Here is a 15,566-nt window from a genome sequence, read left to right as displayed (position 1 = left end):
AACGGGCAAAAAATCAATACTAAGTTTTTCGTCGACCCTAAATAAAGTAACGATTGAGTAACTTAGGAGGGCAAGAGGGAGATGAACTTGATTGCGGTATCGACGGTGTTCTGAGCGGTGAGGTAGGTGTAGGTGTAGGCCTCGTTGGAGCGAGAGGAGCCACCGCCGGCCAAGTCGGGAGAGACCTCAAGGCGATGAAGGGCGTGCCGAGCCGGCGACACGCCAGAGCGACGCCGGCACTTTCCATGTCGATAGGAGCGGCGTCGAACTTGGATCCCAAGAACTCCCTATACGCTTTGGTATCCACAAAAACGTTGGTGCTCACTCCCCTCTCCACCCTCGCCACTCTCGGCGCTCTTGGCAAGCAGGTCAAAGAGTTCACGCAAGCCCCTAGCTTCAAATCCTGCATATCAATGTCATTTCAACCAGATTAATGCCTAAAGTCTAAGTAATTCGGATTTCGAAATCGCTCTTGGCGTAGGCCTAGTGTTTTCGGAAGTAACAAGATGAGATTAGACAAGTTAATCATCGTGATCTTCGCCGATAATCCATAGTAGCTACGGTCGATGGGAACTCAGAAGGCGCGCTGCTTGACTTCACGAATGCCGCCGATTGGGAAGACCTATTCCGGCCGGTACCACACCCTGATCAGAAGATTTCCCACTTCTTCTTTCTCACTTTGACTTGCGTTGTTGTAATTGGCAAATTCGAGATACCCAATTTCCCTTGTGTAGTCCCCATTCGATTCCAAAGCCAGCTCGTCGTTAGATCCTTCGCCAAATCGCAGCAGCGAGATTGGTTAAAAAAGGGTCAAGTTAGGCTTGGACCACAATTTGGGCCCTACGATTTGGGTCCACAAGCCCGATCGAATCTAAGTTGCACCCACATTGCAGTTTCAACACATCCTTATTTTGTGAATTCTCACTTATTGCGAATCATGCGCGATTAGTAATTTGTTGCGGGTTTTAAGATGGTCAAACGATAAAGAGCTGCGCAATAAAAACTTGGCACCTGCCAATTCCAAAGGCCGGTGTGAGCCCAATACTGAGGAATGGTCACGTCTCCGATTTGGAGTTGAGGACTTGCATTGCCTGCAATCCCATAGTGCACGACTCCTTTCACTTCAAATAGAGCGAGAAGCAAATTATCAGGATCAAATTGAACAAATTATTGAGATAAAGATTGGCAATCGTAAGAAGGAAGAATGAGATGAATTAAATGGATGTGTAAATATACCTACCATGCTCAATCCGGTCATGACAATTACGACCTTCTTATTTTCCACCTTTTCGAATCGAAACCTCCTTTCCACATGACATGAAACAATCCGTCAATTTAGTTTAGGATCAAGTCTTTTCCCCTTGTTTAGGTCGTAATATAATTGCATAAAACGATCGGATGGTCTAAAAGGGGCCTGAGATTAATATATCAAGGTTTTGGTCACGGGCTGCATCATGATAAAATTTCAATACAGAAGATGGCCTAGGACCCAAATCACACGAAAACAAAAACTTCAAGTGGTGAAATCACATGGTTCTTGAAAAGTCAGACCAAATTGAATTTAAAACAATTGAATTTTAGGCAGTGTGAGTGTTATGCTTCCTGAAGGCACAAACTTTGAACTTACGTACTTAATCAATAAATGGGAAGAATTTCTGCTAGAGATTAGGTAAATTGCGAACAAGAGCATACCCAAAATATCCAAATAAGGAAACTTCGGATCAGCTCAAAAGTTTTGTAGATTGGACGAGAGGGTCCATCTCGAAAGAGTTGGGCACGAGTATAGCGATGTATGGACCTCGACTGTTCATTAGTCCGATCTTAGCCATCGAGCTTGGAGGAACTACCCCATCTGCTCTCTTGATACTTCCAGCAATCGAGTGCCGGACATTTGGAGTGTCAAAAATTATTACGAAGGGACATTTAAGTGTAAAAATTAGGAAAATGACACTTAAATGCCAAAATTAGAATAAAATGGATCACTTGTCAATGTCGAGGAAATCTAACCAAAATGTTAACGTAGTGATTTTTCGATGAGGTAAGTGCAAAATGATGTCGTTTTGCATGCTGATGTGGCTAGACAAGTGCAAAAACGACATCGTTTTGTTGCCGATGTGATAAATAATTAATTAAATTAAATTTAAAACATTAAAAAAAAAAAGGAGGGAGGAAGAAGGCGGCTAAGGGCTAAGCCCTTGTTGCCACCGCCTCCTCGCCGTTGCTGGGAAGGGCTGACGACAATGGGGGGAGGGTCAGTGAGGGCTTGCGAGCCCTTGCCCAGATCTGGGGCGAGGGTTGTGGCCCTCCCCCAAATTCGGCAAGGGTTGGCGGCCCTCGCCTGGTCGGGCCAAGGGCCGCCACTTGCTAGGGGGCCGATGCTCGATGCTCAAAGCTTGCCCCCATCATTGCTCAATGCCCTCAACACTCGTCGCTCACCACTCGCCTCTCTTCGCTGGTGAGGGTTGAGGGTTGTGGCCCTCCCCCAAATTCGGCAAGGGTTGGTGGCCCTCACCTGGTCGGGCCAAGGGCCGCCACTTACTAGGGGGTCGATGCTCGATGCTCAAAGCTTGCCCCCATCATTGCTCAATGCCCTCAACACTTGTCGCTCACCACTCGCCTCTCTTCGCTAGCTTTGCTTGTCGCCGAGTAAATCAGAAGAAAACAAAACCCTAATTGGAACCCTCTTTGCTCATGAGCAATGCTTGCTGTTTTTTGCTCGCCTCATGACTCGCCCTTGTCTCGCGGCTTATCCCTATTGATGGATATGTAATTTATAATAATAGATTTATCTTTTTATGGCATACAAAAATTGAAACAAAAAAATTATTGGTTGCTCCTAGTTTAAACCTAGAACTGGATCGGATCCATAGGGCTGGTCCGGTCTTCCGTCCTAGGCTCAACCGGATTGGTCCCTGGTCCTAAAAATTGGGGACCAACACTATGTAGGTTGGTCTTAGGATTAAGTACTGGACTGGCCCAACTAGGATTATGATCACCTCTAAACATAATAGAATCTGACCAGCGTGCTTTGCTTTGGTTTTTGATTAAGGCCTACACGCAACTAGAGAGAGCCATAGAAAAGTACATTGAATTAGAAGACGCAAGTGAAGTCAAGAGTCAATATAGTTGTCCTTATAATAAATAGATTATCCCCACTTTGACCCAAAATCAAATTAAGAGAAGAATGATCCCCATCCAAAATGGAGAAATCTCAGGTCAAACGATGATAATATAGAGAATCGGGCTTCCCATGACATGTCGTTATCCTTCACCTAATGTAAACATATGTGAGAATAATCAACTTAAAAAGAAAAAAAGAAAAAAAGGATCCATTATCTTATTTATGGACAAGGGTTTTTTGCATAAGGAAAACTATGCAGAAATGTTTCGCATTGAACTTTGATGGGCAGCACAAAAAGATATGAATAAATATCTTATAAATATAAGATACATTGTAAATATGGACCAATCGCTTATAAACAAAAGGGCGAGTGCAAGTGGCAAAACTGAAATCAACTCCATGTTTGAAATTACTTAATCATCCTAATTTTGATTAACTTGCTATGGTCATGCTCAAATTTATTTATTCTTTCTTTTTTTTTTGGTCGAAATGGTCAAATTATGCATAAGATTCTTTTCCAATTTTCCATAAGTATTTCCCCACTTTCTTTCTCTTTCTCCTTTGTTTTCTTTTTTTCAGTATTTATCTATGTGGGTTTTGAAGTAATAGTTGGTCAAAGGAAGAGAAACAACTAGCAAGTCCATTACAAATGAAGTGGCAATTTGGCATGGCGTGACTCGCAAGGAATGGGTATTTCTCGACAAAATGAAGAGTTGAAAAATAATTATAAATGAAGTGGCAAATGATTTGGAAAAGGCAAACAAATGAATTCAAACAATATGTGATGCAGCTCTCATATAAAACCATCAATTCATTAATGGGTGGTTAATTTCGATAAGAAATTATATTGTATATTTAGGCGAATGATTGATCAAAAGCAATTCATCTTGGTCTTGAGAGAACAATTAATTTTTAAGGACACCAAAAATTTGAACAACGAAATGCAGCCCTTCCTCAAATAATTGATTGTCCCTCACAGTCACATAACACATGGTGTTGTAGAGACACTCATGTTACGAAATCGCACGTCGATTCCAGAAAAATAACGCTTGCAAACAATTCACCAGACATAATATAGTAATAAAAAAGCAGAATCGGATGAAAACGCCAGAAAATTTGTTATCGAAGTTCACCCAAACTTGGGCTACGTCTCCGCGCAGAGGCACTCTGCGAATCCACTAGACTTCGAAAAAGTTGGAATACAACGACGATATTCTCTCAAGATCAGGGCACAAAGAGATTGAGAACTCTCATCAAGAAAAAAACTCACTTTTTTCTTCTCTTTTTCTTGCCTCTCTATTTCCTTTTTCAGCGTCTTGACGGCTAGGGTTTTTCCATCGCTAATATATAGGTACCACTTTTAACCTAAAAGGAAATCTAATTAAAAAGACAAAAAAGCCCCTAAAAACAAATATTTGGCTTTATCTATAACAATCTCCCACTTGAAAACAAATATACCCAAGCACCAAGCAACTTTGCATCCATCTTCTTCAAAAAATAGTAGTTGAAAAACTTGTGCCTCTGCGATACTCCTCATCAATCAACATGGAGTAATACCAATGGTAGTAGTACAGAAAATATGCTTCTCTCTGTCTACTACCTTGGTCATCATGTCAGCTGGATTCTTCGAGCCATCAATCTTTTGTAGCTTTAATTCATTATTTTTCAATGTTTACCTGATAAAGTGATAACGCTTCTTGATATGTCTAGTTCTTGAGTGATAAGCTGCATTCTTTGCTAAGTGCACTGCACTTTGACTATCACTCCACGGTACCTTGGGCTCGGCTGTTTTCGATGTAACTCCTCCATATAATTTTGTAACCACATGATTTCCTTTGGAGGCTTCTATAATCGCTACATATTTTGCCTCGTCAGTCGATAAAGCCACTATCTTTTGTAGTTGAGATACCCAACTCACCGTTGTACTTGCAACTATAAAGACATATCCAAAGTGGTACTCTTACCACTATCTCGATCACCAATGATCCGCATCTACATAACCCCGCAACTCTAGAGATGTACCACCATAACAAAGTGAGTAATTGGAAGTACCGCTAGATATCTCAATATCCATTTAACTGCGCATTCCAATGCTCTCTACCTGGGTTCTGCATATATCGACTCACAACTCCCACTGCTTGTGCAATATCTGGTATCGTGCTCACCATGTCATACATCAAACTCCCCATTGCTGATGCATATGGAACTACCGCCATCTCATCTTTCAAAAGTTGAGTGTTTGGACACATATCCTTGGAAAGTTTGAAGTGACTCGCTAGAGGATTTGCAACCGGTTTTGCCTTGTCCATGTTAAATCTCTTTAACACCTTGTTCACATAGTCTTCCCGCGACAACCATAATTTCTTATTTTCCCCGTCTCGATGATTTTCATGCCTAAAATATTCTTGGCCTCTCCCAAGTCTTTCATAGCAAACTGTGATGATAACATTTTCTTCACTTCTACGATTCTCTTCATATTGGAACTAGCCACAAGCATGTCATCCACATATAAAGATAGATACGCAATGTCACCATCATCATATTTGTGAAAATAAACACAAGTGATCGAGACTCACAAATGTGCAAATCCTTTTTCTTGCATGAAACCATCAAATTTTAAGTACCATTGCCGCGGAGCTTGTTTCAAGCCATACAAGCTTTTTCAAGCGACATACCATGTGCTCCTTACCTTTGACTTCAAAACCCTTAGGTTGTGCCATGTATAATTCTTCATCTAAGTCACCATGTAAAAACGCTGTTTTTACGTCTAACTACTCAAGATGAAGATCCTCCACCGCAACTATACTTAGCGAGAACTCTAATTGATGTCATTTTCACTATTGGTGAAAATATTTGAGTAGTCGATCCCTTCTTTTTGAGAAAAGCCCTTGACTACAAGTCTTGCCTTGTATCTAATACTACCATCTGCTTCATTCTTAACCCCGTACACCCATTTGTTTAATAAAGCTTTTTTACTGTGGGCAACTTGGTCAACTCCCAAGTTTTGTTCTGAAGTAACGAGCTCATCTCGTCTTTCATAGCACACTCCCACTGCAAGTGAGACGTGTCTGCCTTTGCCTCATTGTAAGTCTCCGGTTCCTCCGAATCTGTATATAAGACATGGCTCGAACGCATTAGCTTATGGATCAAAAATTACCTTTGGCTTTCTCACACGTGTAGACCTTCTTAAGACAGGTACTTCAGGGTCATTCGTTTGCTCCGAATCACTGCGTTCTTCTTGAACTACCTCTTCACTGATAATAGGCTCATCTTGAACCTCTCTTTCGGGTGAACTTTGATCTAGTGGAAACATCTTCACGGGCATTATGTCCAATTCAACATACTCTGGTTGTACTACCTTCTCATGCTCTGTCTCTGTCTAACGATTCTTGTACATCTTTTCTTCATGGAATACCACATTGCGACTGCGGATGACTTTGTTATTCTCATAATCCCAAAGTCTATAGCCATACTCGTCGCCACCGTATCCGATAAAGACACACTTCTGGGACTTAGCATCAAGCTTTTTTCTATCCTCCCTATCAATTAAAGCATATGCAATACAACCAAACACCTTTAGATGTGAATAATTAATCTTCTTACCTGACCACCGCTCTTGTGGTATTTCTCCATCCAACGCACTAGATGGACTTCTGTTGATAAGATAAACAGCTGCATCAATTGTAGCGGCCCATAAGTGTAGCGAGAGACCTGCATGTAGTCTCATGCATCTCACACGTTCTAGAATAGTTTTGTTCATTCTTTCAGCTACACCATTCTCTTGAGGAGTTCTAGGAACAGTTTTTAGCTCGTGTATGCCTTCTCGGCTCAAATAATTTGCAAATTCTTTACTTGTGTATTCACCACCATTATCGATTTCAAAGCTTTAATCGATAACCTGTTTTTTCTACCATGGTCTTCCACATTACCGAACATCCCGAATACTTCTGATTTTTCTTTAAGAGCATAGACCCAAGTCTTTCTTGTTGCATCATCAATGAATGTGACAAAATATCTCTTACCACCATAAGAGAGTTCTGAAAGGGTCCCCATACATCGGTATGAACCAACTCTAGCTTCTGGCCTTTATTTTGTCGCCTATTCAATTGAAAACTAACGATCTTGTTTTCCATAAATGCAACTCTCACAAAAATCTAACTCAACTTTTTGTAAACCCGGAAGTAATTTCCTTGAGTGTAACCGCTTTACACCTTTTTCACCAAGATGTCCTAAACGATAATGCCAAAGAGTAGATAAATTACCTGTAGCCATTGTAGTTGCAACCATATCACTGATATTGTCTCCTTGGAGAATGTAAAGTGTACCCGTACGCTTTCCCTTTGCTACTACTCTTACCCCTATGGTTATCTTCCACTCTTCGCAGCCAAAGGTTATTACCAAACCTTCTTGGTCAAGTTTACTAGTTGAAATCAGATTTTTCTTTAATTCCGGAATATGCCTAGTTTCACGCAAAACTAGACGTCCTCCACCTGAGATGCTCACAATCACGGTTCCTTTCCCAACAATTGGACACATGTGGCGTTTCCCACAACCACTTGTCCAAAATCTCCACTTTGGCATAATCATCAAATATGTCTCTTTGCGAGGTGCAATGAAAAGAAGCGCCAGAATCAATAAAACCATTTATCTCGTTGTCAAGTCAAACCCGCGACAAACACAAGTTATCTAGCAAAGATTTATCGCTAACTACATTAGCACCTTGATTCTCATCTTGCTGCTTCTTTTGTAGGCTTCACACTGAAACCTCCGGTGTCCGGTTTTGTGACAAAACCAACACTCATCTTTCGCAACCCGTCTCTTACCCCTTGATTGTGATCCGCCACGACCGCTGAAATTCCCTCTACTTTTACTTCTTCCACGGTTCTCCACTACAAGTGCCGTTGAAGATGTAGATGCAGAAAAATTATCTCCACTCGAGACTTTCCTTCGCATCTCTTCATCCATGATACTACTCACATCATCATCAAGAGTTAAATCATCCTTCATGGTGCTCGAAATTCCCGCACTTTAACGGTATTGTAGCTTTCTCGAAGAGAACATAAAAATAATAAAGCTTGAAGCTTCATATCTAAATTTATGCCTGCGGATTCCAATTGACCCGTGACTGCGTGAAATTATTAATATGCTCTGTCCGTAACCTCTATCGATAACTTCATATTAACCGGTTTCTTCAAAGAAAAATACCGATTTGATGTGGATGGCTTCTCAAAATATTCGTTAGAATATCCATAGCTTCTTTTTGCAGTTTTTGCTTGCGCGATGTGATACCCTATCTTTTTCATCAACCCTAGACGAATCGCACCTAATGCCTTTCGATCAAGAATTTTCCATCCGGCTTCTGTTTCGGATCCATTTCGCCATCTCGGGTTTCCAACCCTCAAGTGGTGCATAGAGATCTTTCGATAAAGATAATCCTCTATTTGTAGTTTCCACCATCCGAAATCCTCTCCATTGAACTTATCGATTCTGATTTTATCTTCCGCCATCCTGTTTGCTTTCAATCGAACGTCACCGAAAACCCTTGATGTTCTCGATTAGCCAACCCAGGCTCCGATACCAGTTGTTATGAAATCGGACGTCGATTCCAGAAAAATAACGCTTGCAAACAATTCACCAGACATAATATAGTAATAAAATAGCAGAATTAGATGAACACGCTAGAAAATTTGTTATCGAAGTTCACCCAAACTTGGGCTACGTCTCCGCGCAGAGGCACTCTGCGAATCCACTAGACTTCGAAAAAGTTGGAATACAACGACAATCTTCTCTCAAGATTAGGGCACAAAGAGATTGAGAACTCTCATCAAGAAAAAACTCACTTTTTTCTTCTCTCTTTTTCTTGCCTCTCTATTTCCTTTTTCGGTGTTTTTGACGGCTGGGTTTTGCCATCGCTAATATATAGGTACCACTTTTAACCTAAAAGAAAATCTAATAGAAAAGACAAAAAAGCCCCTAAAAACAAATATTTGGCTTTATCTATAACAAATCAATCATTATTGAAGTAAATATTGAGATAGATTCCACATGATAAATGGGAACGCTAAGGTTTGAATAGTCGAGTGATACAGCTAGGTAAAGAGACTCTTGCTGGTCCTGGATGGGAACGTAACAGATCAAGGGAAGTCAACTTCGGCAGGCTGTTAACAAGGAAGAACATTATATGAACAATACAATTCAGATCTCAATGCACTTTATTTGTGCACTTGTCATTGGTCCTAGGCTTTGTGTAAGCTCGATTCCATGTTGGATCTCGACTATTATGTCGGCATCAATAACAAACACAAATATTTTGGGAGAACAATACTTTCTATGTACTCTTTTCAATATATTGAAATATATTAAAATATCTCAATTCTCTCTTCCGCATTTTTATTTCTAACCCTAACATTTCGTGGATCTCATCATTATATTTTGGATGGTTTTTCTATCGTGGTCCTCATGGGTATAAGAATACAATATTGTCAGTACCCGATATATATGGACATAGAAATTTAAGTGTAATTCATGAGATAAATCAACTCAAAAGTTTGAATTTTGCACGTCATACGAAAATTGGAGGAAAAAATTGAAATTGTGAGGAATCAAATGAAGGGACGCGCGGCCAAACCCCACCGTTGCTCGCCTTCGCCCTAGTCCTAGTTGTCTCTACGTTCGCCCTCATATCACATCCCCATCTACCACTAATTTTCACTCCCCTTCCTTTCTCTTCTTCCTCTCGTCGCTTTTAACCTTCATGCCCGCATTGCGGCGGTGTCGGATTACGGCCGGACCAAGATGACGGACCTTGATTCGGCGTCATTAGGGCTCAATGAAGGTGGTGGTAGGGTGCGAAGGGCGGTTGTAGATTCGTCAGAGGTTGCAACGATCAATGGCGATGACAATGATTGAACTGTGGCAGCTATCTCTAATCTACCGAAAAGGAAAAGTGCAACATAAGGAAGGCATTTCGAGAGATTGAATTTTTAAGGGGTGACATAGTATTTGTGAAAATATTTATGATACTTGAAATGGCTTGCAAATTTTGTGAAAAATCCAAGGCAGATCAAGACCCGACTGGGCAGACCAGCAACCATGGGCTGCTCAGGCTTATTGAACAAGTCAGAGTGTTAACAGTGTCCGGCCATCGTTCAAATCAATAATCGGACTATCCGATCGCAAATTAAAACAATTGCAATTCAAGCTCAATTAAATAACAGCTCGAGCCTGACTCGACTCGAGAAAATGCATACCCTAAGACACGGGGACGTAGTAATTTTCTTGGAGGCCAAACATCAATACTAATGTTTTTCCTCGACAATAGAATAGAAGAAGGCAAAAGTTGATTGGTGGATTACGAGGCCAAGAGGGAGATGAACTTGACCACCGCGTCAACGGCGTTTTGAGCGGCGAGGGAGGCGAAAGTGGAGGCCTCGTTGGAGAGCGAGGAGCCGCCGCCGGCCAAGTCGGAGAGAGACCGGAAGGCGATGAAGGGCGTGCGGAGCTGGCGACACACCAGAGCGACGCCGGTGCTTTCCATGTCGATCGGAGTGGCATTAAACTTGGAGCTCAAGAACTCCCTGTAAGCTTTGTTGTCCACAAACACGTTGGCGCTCACTCCCCTCTCCACTCTCACCACCCTTGGCGCTCTTGGCAGGCAGGTTGAAGAGTTCACACAAGCCCCTAGCTTCAAATCCTGCATACCAATGTCATTTCGACCAGATTAATGCCTAAAGTCTCGGTAATTCGGATTTCGAAGTTGCTCTTGGCGTATGCCTAGTGTTTTCGAAAGTAACAAGGTCAGATTAGACAAGTTAATCACCGTGATCTTCGCTGATAATCCATAGTAGCTCCGGTCGACCGGAACCCAGAAGGCGTGCTGCCTGACTTCAGGAACGCCGCCGATTGGGAAGACCTCTTCCGGCTGGTACCACACCCTGTTCAGAAGATTTCCCAATTCTTCTTCCCCACTTTGACTTGCGTTGTTGTAATTGGCAAATTCGAGATACCCAATTTCCCTCGTGTAGTCCCCGTTCGATTCCAAAGCCAGCTCGTCGTTAGATCCTTCGCCAAATCGCTGCCGGGAGATTGATTAAGAAAGGGTCAAGTTAGGCTTGGACTACAATTTGGGCCCTCCGAGTCGGGTTCACCTGCCCGATCGAATCTAAGTTGCACCCACATCGCAGTTTTAATACATCTTTATTTTGTGAATTCTCACGTATTGCGAATCATGCGCGATTAGTAATTTGTTGCGGGTTTTAAGATGGTCAAACGATAAAGAGCTGCGCAATAAAAACTTGGCACCTGCCAATACCAAAGGCCGGTGTGAGCCCAATACTGAGGAATGGTCACGTCTCCGATTTGGAGCTGAGGATTTGCGTTTCCGGCAATCCCGTAGTGCACGACTCCTTTCACTTCAAATAGAGCGAGAAGCAATTCTGTGGTTACGCCTGCATTAAGCTTCAAAAGGAAAGATAAAAGGAAAAGAAAGAAAGAGGCTTTTTCAGGAAATTATCAGGATCAAATTGAACAAATTGTTGACATAAAGATGGGTAATCATAGGAGGCAAGAACGAGATGGATAAAATGGATGTGTAAATATACCTACCATGCTCAATCCGGTCATGACAACTATGACCTCCTTATTTTCCACTTTTCCAAATCGAAACCTCCTTCCTGCATGATATGAAATAATCTGTAAATTTAGTTTAGGATCATGTCTTTGCCCCTCGTTTAGGTCATAATGTAATTTTATAAACAATCGGACGGTCTAAAAGCAGCCCAAGATTGATATATCAAAGTTTTGGTCACGGGCTGCATCAATACAGAAGATGGCCTAGGACCCAAATCACACGAAAACAAAAACTTCAAGTGGTGAAATCACATGGTTCTTGAAAAGTAAGACCAAATTGAATTAAAAACGATTGAATTTCAGGCAGTGTAAGCGTTGTTTCCTCAGATGAAGGCACAAACTTTGAAGTCATGTACTTAATTAATATGTGGGAAGAATTTCTGTCAGAGATTAGGTAAATTGCTAACAAGAGATTACCCAAAATATCCAAATAAGGGAAGTTCGGATCAGCTCGAAAGCTCGGAGATTGGAGAAGAGGGTTCATCTCGAAAGAGTTGGGCACGACTATAGCGATGTATGGACCTCGACTGTTCATCATTCTGATCTTCGCCATCGAGCTTGGAGGGACCGCACCATCTGCTCTCTTGACACTTCCAGCAATCACTCCCAAGGCAAGAAGCCAAACAAGCATCGCCACCCTCAAAGGACTCGCCATCCTTCAACACTTCCAATCCCAAAAAAGATTGAAGAAAAGAACCAGAAATTCAGCGAGCTCAAGAGATCAGAAAGGAAATTAGAGACGTGGAATGAAAGACAAAGCATGGAAGCATGTATTTAAGGGGAAGGTTTGGTCAGATTAAAGGAATAGTAAACGACCTACCAATTGCCCGTGGATAAGGATATGTGAACAGCATAGGTTCAGACCAGCGTGCTTTCCTTTGGTTTTTTTTATCAATGCCTACACGCAACTAGAGAAGAGCCAAAGAAGAGTACATTGAATTAGAAGACGCAAGTGAAGTCAAGAGTCAATAACTCATCTAATAATAAAGGGATTATTCCCACTTTCACCCAAAATCAAATTGAAAAAAGAACGATCCTCATCTAAAATGGAGAAATCTCAGGTCAAACGTTGATATTATGGAGAGTTGGGCTTCCCAAGACATGTAGTTATCCTTCACCTAATGTGAACATATGTGAGAATAATCACTTAAAAAAAAAAAAAAAGAATCCATTATCTTATTTATAGACAAGGGTTTTTCGCATAAGGAAAACTATGCAGGAAGATTTCACATTGAACTTTAATGGGCAACGTAAGAAAAGTTTCTTTCTTTTTCTTTTTTCTTTTTTTGCGAAAGATAATGATTTCGTGGGCAACTACTACAAATGAATTGCCAAATGGGCATGGCGCGAAATTAACTCCGTAGCTGACAAAAAGACGAGCGCAAGTGACAAATGGGAATTAACTCCGTAGCTGAAATTACTTAACCATCCTAACTTTGATTTACTTGCTGTGGTCATACTCAGATTTATTTATTTAATGCATAAGATTCTTTCCAATTTCCCATAAGTATTTTTCCCACTTTCTCTCTCTCCCTTTGTTTTTTTTTTCCCAATAATTATCTATGTAGGGTTTGAAGTAATCGTTAGTCAAAGGAAGAGAAACAACTAGCAAGTCCATTACAAATGAATTGCCAAATGGGCATGGTGTGACTCGCAAGGAATGGGTCTTTCTCAACAAAATGTAGAGTTGGAAAAATCATTATAAATGAAGTAGCACATGATTTGGAAAAGGCAAAAAATAAAATAAAATGAATTCAATCAATATGTGATACAATTCTCAAATAAAACCATTAATTCATTAATGGGTGGTTAATTTCGATATGAAAGTATTTTTTTTTTCTTTTTTTTTGGTGAATGATGGATTGAGAAGCAATTCATCTTGGTCTCAAGAGAACGATTAATTTTTAAGGATATTGAAAATTTGAACAACAAAATGCAGCCCTTCCACGAATAATTGATTGTCCCTTATAAGTCACACAACACGTGGTGTTTTAGAGACAATTGGTCATTATTGAAGTAAATGTCGAGATAGATTCCACATGCTAAATGGGAACATTAAGGTTTGAATAGTCGAGTGATACAGCTAGGTAAAGAGACTCTTGGTGGTCCTGGATGGGAACGTAATGGATCAAGGAAAGTCAACTTCGACTGCTGTTACCAAGGAAGAAAAGTATCTGAACAATATAATTCAGATCTTAATGCACTTAATTTGTGTACTTGTCATTGGTGCTAGGCATTGTGGAAGCTTTATTAAAAAAAGAAGAAGAAAAAGTTAACAAAAAAATCTTAAATCTATTGCAATTTTTCCAAATAAGTTCTAAACCATATTTTTTTGCCAATTCAGCTCTAAATTTTTTATAATTATGTCAATTCAGTCTATCTGACCAATTTTAACCGGCCAATATGGGGAGAGAGAAAAAGAAAAGTAGGAACAAAAGGAAAAATAAAAGAAAAAATAAAAAAATGATTAAGAATTTGAAAAAAATTATTATTAATGAATTGCCATGTCCATGTCAACGCCGATTGGTTAAAATTAGCCAAATGGACTGAATTAGCACAATTGCAAAAGATTTTGGATTGAATGGGTCAAAAAAATGTTTAGGATTGATTTGGAAAAATTACAATAGGTTTATGAATTTTTTGGTAATTTTCTCCTCTATTCCATGTTGGATCTCGACTATTATGCCGATAGATAAGCATAGTGCAAGTATAGACACAAATGAGCCGAAATTAGGGCAAAAAAGACCACGTTAGTGACCAATAGAAATGTTTTTGAGAAATGATATAGCAATTCGGCGGTCCCATCATTGTATTTTGGGTGGTTTTTGTGAAGAAGACGAGAATAGAAACAGAGGAGAAGAAGAAAAGGCTAACAGAGATGATGAATCGAAAAGAAAGTATTGAGCTTCTGTATTCAATCAATTTGAGAGAGAAAGAGTTTCACAAAGAGCACCACACTTTATCTTCTTTACAACTCAGTATTTATCTCGTTCAACTTATGAAGAGAGAACAACAAACTTGTTAACCGAACTAACAGAAGCGAAAATAACAGAAAAAGTAAGTATTCAATTCCAACTTAAAACTGAATATCTATTATGTAATGAGCACGTGTTATTGACGTAAGTCATGTTATCTTCCAGTCTTGATTGAATCACCAGTAATATCATTTGTTACTTCATTTCCCAAATCAGCAGATTGCCTTACTTTACTTCCCCTGTTTTCACCAGAACTGATCTTTCGAACATCATCATTTAGCTTCGGCTTCAGATTGAACTTCCTTACTTCACTTTCCTTGTTTTCACCAACTTAACTCTTGATCAGCGGCATTTAGCTTATCAGTCGCATTTAGCTTCGGCTTTGACTTATATCCTTTAACATCCCCCCGTAAATTGGGAAGGGGTGAAGAGCCAATGCCCAATTTGATACAAATGTCAAAATGAGCTAACCGTGAGAGAGCTTTTGTAAAAATGTCAGCAAGCTAACAATTGCTTAGAACATAGCACACATTGAGAGAGCCGGAGGCAACCTTCTCTCGTACAAAGTGAAAATCAACTTCAATGTGTTTGGTGCGAGCATGTAAAATAGGATTGGCAGTAAGAGAAATAGCAGACTAATTATCGCAGAACAGACGAGTTGGGGAAGAAAGTGATAAACCAATATCACGAAGAACAAAGCTGATCCATGTAAGTTCAGCAGTAGCAGAGGCAAGGGCACGATATTCTGCTTCAGTAGAAGATTGACTAACAGTAGGCTGTTTCTTTGCTGCCCAAGAAATGAGATTAGAGCCGAGAAATGTGCAGAAGCCAGTTGTGGATCG

General features: G+C 40.4%; 1 protein-coding gene and 1 pseudogene across 2 annotated transcripts; both read right to left on the bottom strand.

Annotated features, from left to right (window-relative positions):
- Positions 1-62: 62 nt before the first annotated feature.
- Positions 63-1,258, bottom strand: LOC104439161 (annotated as a pseudogene).
- Positions 1,259-10,246: 8,988 nt separating this feature from the next.
- On the bottom strand, positions 10,247-12,705 carry LOC104436747 (bark storage protein A). Of its 2 annotated transcripts, XM_039308762.1 has the most exons (6): positions 12,570-12,705; positions 12,167-12,413; positions 11,726-11,793; positions 11,423-11,578; positions 10,941-11,195; positions 10,247-10,814 (listed from the first exon to the last, which is right to left on the bottom strand). In XM_039308762.1, the coding sequence occupies exons 2-6, from the start codon at positions 12,402-12,404 to the stop codon at positions 10,473-10,475; spliced, it is 1,059 nt and encodes a 352-aa protein (XP_039164696.1). In that variant the 5' UTR covers positions 12,405-12,413; positions 12,570-12,705; the 3' UTR covers positions 10,247-10,472. The 2 variants fall into 2 exon arrangements, with proteins under 2 accessions (XP_039164696.1, XP_039164695.1); XM_039308761.1 differs by lacking the exon at positions 12,570-12,705 and having other exon boundaries at positions 12,167-12,492.
- Between the last annotated feature and the right edge of the window lie 2,861 nt (positions 12,706-15,566).

Source organism: Eucalyptus grandis, chromosome 3 (genome assembly GCF_016545825.1).
Source record: "Eucalyptus grandis isolate ANBG69807.140 chromosome 3, ASM1654582v1, whole genome shotgun sequence".
Classification (NCBI taxonomy): Eukaryota; Viridiplantae; Streptophyta; class Magnoliopsida; order Myrtales; family Myrtaceae; genus Eucalyptus; species Eucalyptus grandis.
This window is presented reverse-complemented; position numbering and strand designations above follow the sequence as displayed.

Excerpts from the sequence above, each read along its gene's own strand:
- LOC104436747 (XM_039308762.1), bottom strand. The coding sequence starts at position 12,404 with ATGGCGAGTCCTTTGAGGGTGGCGATGCTTGTTTGGCTTCTTGCCTTG. Across the intron at positions 11,196-11,422 it reads CCGGCCTTTGGTATTGGCAG|CGATTTGGCGAAGGATCTAA; the intron begins GTGCCAAGTTTT and ends ATCTCCCGGCAG. Across the intron at positions 10,815-10,940 it reads GATTATCAGCGAAGATCACG|GATTTGAAGCTAGGGGCTTG; the intron begins GTGATTAACTTG and ends ATTGGTATGCAG.